The 4,389-nt window shown below is 41.1% G+C and overlaps 1 protein-coding gene across 1 annotated transcript; it reads right to left on the bottom strand.

Moving 5' to 3' along the window:
* Window positions 1–2,288: 2,288 nt before the first annotated feature.
* Window positions 2,289–3,127, bottom strand: LOC112502837 (nucleolin-like). Its single transcript, XM_025106838.1, has 2 exons — window positions 2,885–3,127; window positions 2,289–2,678 (listed from the first exon to the last, which is right to left on the bottom strand). Exons 1-2 carry the CDS (start codon window positions 3,125–3,127, stop codon window positions 2,289–2,291), a joined length of 633 nt encoding a protein of 210 aa, XP_024962606.1.
* Between the last annotated feature and the right edge of the window lie 1,262 nt (window positions 3,128–4,389).

The following is a 4,389-nucleotide window of genomic DNA, read 5'->3' as shown; positions in this document are numbered from 1 at the left end:
TTTAGAATTTTGAGAGAAATTCTAACTTGCTTGAAGATAAGCGTATGTGTTCTTTTTTGTGTTGTAGATAGATGTTGTCCATGAGGAGAGCACTCATCTATTTATACCCATTGCATTAAATGCAAATGAAAAGGGTTAGAACACACGTCAAGCTTTTAGAGGAAAGCTTGTCCTTTGCGACTGTGAATAGTACTATTGTCTATTCATGAGCAGACATCTTTTCATGGAGTTGGTGGGTACTAGAGTCGATTAGTGGGCTCCGTGCAGTATTATACTCTTGAAAGGGTCTGGGTTTGTCCTTTGTATATGGAAGGACAGGACAAAAACAATCGTGCATGGAAAGCTTCATTTGATTGCTGAATGTTGGAATGACGATGGAGGTCTCTTCAGCATTCACTGAGGCTTATGTAGTCTTCACACATGTTGACCAGGTTGTAATCACTTAATACCACTTCAGATCACGAATGCGTCAGTCACTAAACTTCAGTTTCAGTCTTCGACATTCACTGAAGGTTCTTGGGTGTGAGTTTTGTCTTCTTGAAATATCGCTATTGCTGTCGCTGTAAGATTACAATGTGGTTTCAACGATCACTGAACAGACTCAGTGATGATTGCTGGTACAGAAAATACAGAAACAATAATACTTCGAAAGGTAAAAGGGATTATCATCAAATCAATGAGAGAGAGGATCAATAATCTCCCCCCTATTTGATGATGACAAAGCAAAATAAAGAAAATTGCCTAAGGTTTAATAGTAAGGAAAAGTTACATACAAAGTACATGTCTCTTTTAACTATTTTGGGATCTTTTATAGTGATACAATTTTTTACTATATAAGTTTTCAGGGATCTTTTTCATATGCTGATGAAATACTTATATTAATCAAAGGAGAATTACAAGTGTTTCAGTCAGTACATTCTAGACTTATTACATAGAAGTTGTACACTGAAAGAAAAGACATAGAAAAATAAGATCTATAATGAAAGATAAAATTTACAAGACAGAAATTTATAACTAATCTAAGTTACTAAATTCGATGTAACAAGGTACTTCTTCTCCAAGCATCTTTCGACGTAGGAATTCTTTTCTGATCCTGTGGTCTTTCATTTGACCATAAACATAATTGTCCAACCAATATCTTAATTAATCAAGATGTTCTATAGGACGAAGATTAAACTCAAACACTCTTTAAAAGCTTGTTTGCCTTCGTAGTCAAGGAATATAAATCCAAACTCAGGCTTTATATGCACAATGTTGGGTATGTAAGGACCCTTCGCTAGCGAAGAGAGGTTCAACATAGAGATGTCTGGCTTCTTCGAATCCTTTAGAACTTCTTCCAGGGAGAACTTTGTTTCATGTTCGTTCCTCAGTGTTGGTCCATCATTAGGATCTAAAGGTTTTCTTCTTCCACCTTTCTTCAATGTCGGCTTAGTAGGTACAACTATAAATTTGGACATCTTTTTGATCAAATCGCTGAGGATGTCTTCAATTGTTGGCTTATACCTTGACTTTGAGCACTGAATGGCTTGGCGGATTTCCAGCCATTCACAGTAGCCGTATTGTCCAAGGTAGGAAGGATACTCTATGATAGGTTCAAGGTTGTCTCTAGTGATGAGCATGAAGATGAGAAGTCCACCATCTTTCACTGATCCATTGATTGTGATGTTTGAGATGTGGTGAGGACTTATTCTCTTATTCAGACGATCTACACTCCATTTTCTGTCTCGATCGTTCAACTTCATTGCCTTTTCACATTCAGCTTCTACAGTTGAAAGCAACTTAGCTTGGGCTTTGACAACATTCACCATCTTTTTAGACGATTTTTTTGGAAGAACTTGAACAGCAAGAGACTAGGCCAATTTTAGGCTATCCTCAGTCTGTTGTTTTTGAAGACTGAGTTCTTCCTCAGCCTTGATTGCTTCGAGTCTTTTAGCTTCAGATAGTAAGTCAAACTCACCACAACTAGAGGTACGAAGAGGAATTTTTGCTCTAGTTTGGTCGAGTGACACCTTAAGCTGAGTCATCTGCTGGTCGCTAGGAACACTGGAGGATGGATTGTTAAGTACCCATTTATTTAATCGACCACAAGTAGTCTAAGGTATAGAGGAAGTGAGTTGACAAAAGGAAGTGACTATTACAAACCTGGAGGATTCAATATCTTGAGGCACGACAGGTTTGAATAGAACATTGAGATTTCCTTCTTCACCAACACCTTTGTCTTTTGAGGCGGTGTTCTGGTTCTTTGTACTTGTCTCCTTCTCTTTTTCTTTCTCTTTCTCCCCCTAGGATTAAGAATCCCTGAGAAAGACTCCTTTCAAAGCGCTGGCAAGTTTGTGGTACTGAATCGTGAAGTCGTCGTCATCATCGTCTTCATCATCATCACCAGCAAGATCCTTTCTAGCGCCAGGAAGGGATGGAGAGTCATCTTCATCGTCATCATCTTCACCTTCATCTTCTTCATCACCAACATCAGCTGTAGGGGTGATAGGAAGGTCTTCGTCATAAGCTTCAGCATCAACTCTGATGGTATCATCAACAACCTCAGCTTCATTAGCTTCATTGGTAGTGATGGTATCATCAATAACCTCATCTTCATTAGCTTCGGCTCTTTGAGCATCAGCTTCAACTTCAGTTCTAGGGACAATAGCAACAACAACATCCAAATCTTTCTCCCCTTCCTTGTCATTAGCATGACTAGAGAAGAGGTTATCAAGACTCAGTGCTATGATGTCCACTCATTGTTCAAGTACGCTATGCGATATAGCTTGAAAAAGACCGATCTCGAGAGCCTGATCCAACAAAAGGCGATCCATTGCTGTGAAAGAGGGTGTAGGAACTGGTACTGGACATTGAAGAAGCTCTAGTATCTGCGGCAACAACTCACCATGCCTGGAAGCTGAGCATTCGCTTCATTGGCTTTGCTGTTTAGAGCAGAGATAGCCTCAGCGTTGGTGTGTACAATGGCTTGCACAGTAGAAAGGTGTTCCTTCACATCATTGACGTCAGCTTTGACAGCTGAGAGGTCAGAGGAAACATCAACCCTAAGAGGCATGCCTTTATGGACTTGATCCTTTTTGATTAACAAAGTCTCTATGGTCAGGAATATCAGCTTCACGTCATCAGCCATGTTATACTCTTATTCCATGGCTGGTGTTCGTTCATTGCAAGGACCTGAAAAAGAAGATGGTTGAGCATAAGATAGCTCGGGGTTATAAGAAATGAAAGGGTAGGTCGGAAGATTACATGAGGGTTCATCAGCACCATCTGAAGGATTGATGTTGGTTCTCTCCAGGTTGCCTTTGTGAGTATAGACTTCCATTGACTGAGGTGTTTCGAGAAGAGCAACCTCAGGTCTTGTGGTGAGTGCTTCATCATCAGGGAGGACAATCATTGATGAGTCATGAGTACGTGTCGGGTCCAAAGAAGGAGGAGAGGATAAGAGGGTTGAGAATGGTGGAAGTGAGTGTTCAGCAGTAGCTATGCTGATATTCACACCTTCAGTGATTTGGGTCATTGATGCGGTTGGAATAGGAGCCATAGGTACGACAGTGACTGCAAAAATCACTGAATAGATTGGAAGAGATAAAGCTGAAGGTGCCTCGGGGTTAAGGCTAGTTTCAATAGTTGGAACCTTTTGAGAGGTAGCAGCCAGAGATGTGGTTATCCCCTTTTTGGCTTTCTTGGCCCTCGATACAGAAGCAAGACTGGTTTGAGAGGAGGTTTTTTATAGAAGAGAGGGTGGTGGTGGTGGTTGGGATAGACTTTGGGGTTTTTCCTTAGTCTTGACCACCTGAGCAGGGGAAGAAGGACATACCGACATAGTTAGAGAAGCTGAAGAAGTATTTGCAAGCACAATCACAAGGGAGAAGAGTGCAACGTTGTTAGTTCTCAGCTTATGATCCAAGATCGTAGATCCAAGCTTATAGATGGGCTGGTTGCCTTCTGTGGAGTACTTGTTGCTAAATATCTTAGTAAACACCATTGATAAGAACCTGGTGTAAAGTACTACCTTCTCCCTCTTGCGCTTGTTCAACTTCAGCACCAGATCTTCAAAGATCATGTCCGCAAAGTTGATTGGCCGTTGGTGAATGATAGAGATGCCAATGTTCAATAACTTTGGATGCTTGATCTTTTCCACCAGTTTTGCCTCCCATACATTGGATGAAATGGGAAAACAAAAACTGCCATACCGCAGACATGCAGTTCTTCTCAACTTTTTAAAGTGACTTGAGGAGATCTCTGGAATCCTTCTTTGTGGGCCAGGCGTAGCCAATATCATCCAAGCAGGAGATGATATCTTCAGTGGTAGGTTCACTGGTATAAGGACCCTTTGGTAGATGGAGAGCGGTCCTTAGAGTGGCAACGCCGAAACTGACCGTCATCCTCTTA

Source organism: Cynara cardunculus, unplaced genomic scaffold, assembly GCF_001531365.2.
Source record: "Cynara cardunculus var. scolymus isolate 2C unplaced genomic scaffold, CcrdV1 Un_Scaffold_2035, whole genome shotgun sequence".
In the NCBI taxonomy this organism is placed as follows: Eukaryota; Viridiplantae; Streptophyta; class Magnoliopsida; order Asterales; family Asteraceae; genus Cynara; species Cynara cardunculus.
Note: the sequence above shows the minus strand (reverse complement) of the source record. Positions and strands in the feature narration are given on the sequence as shown.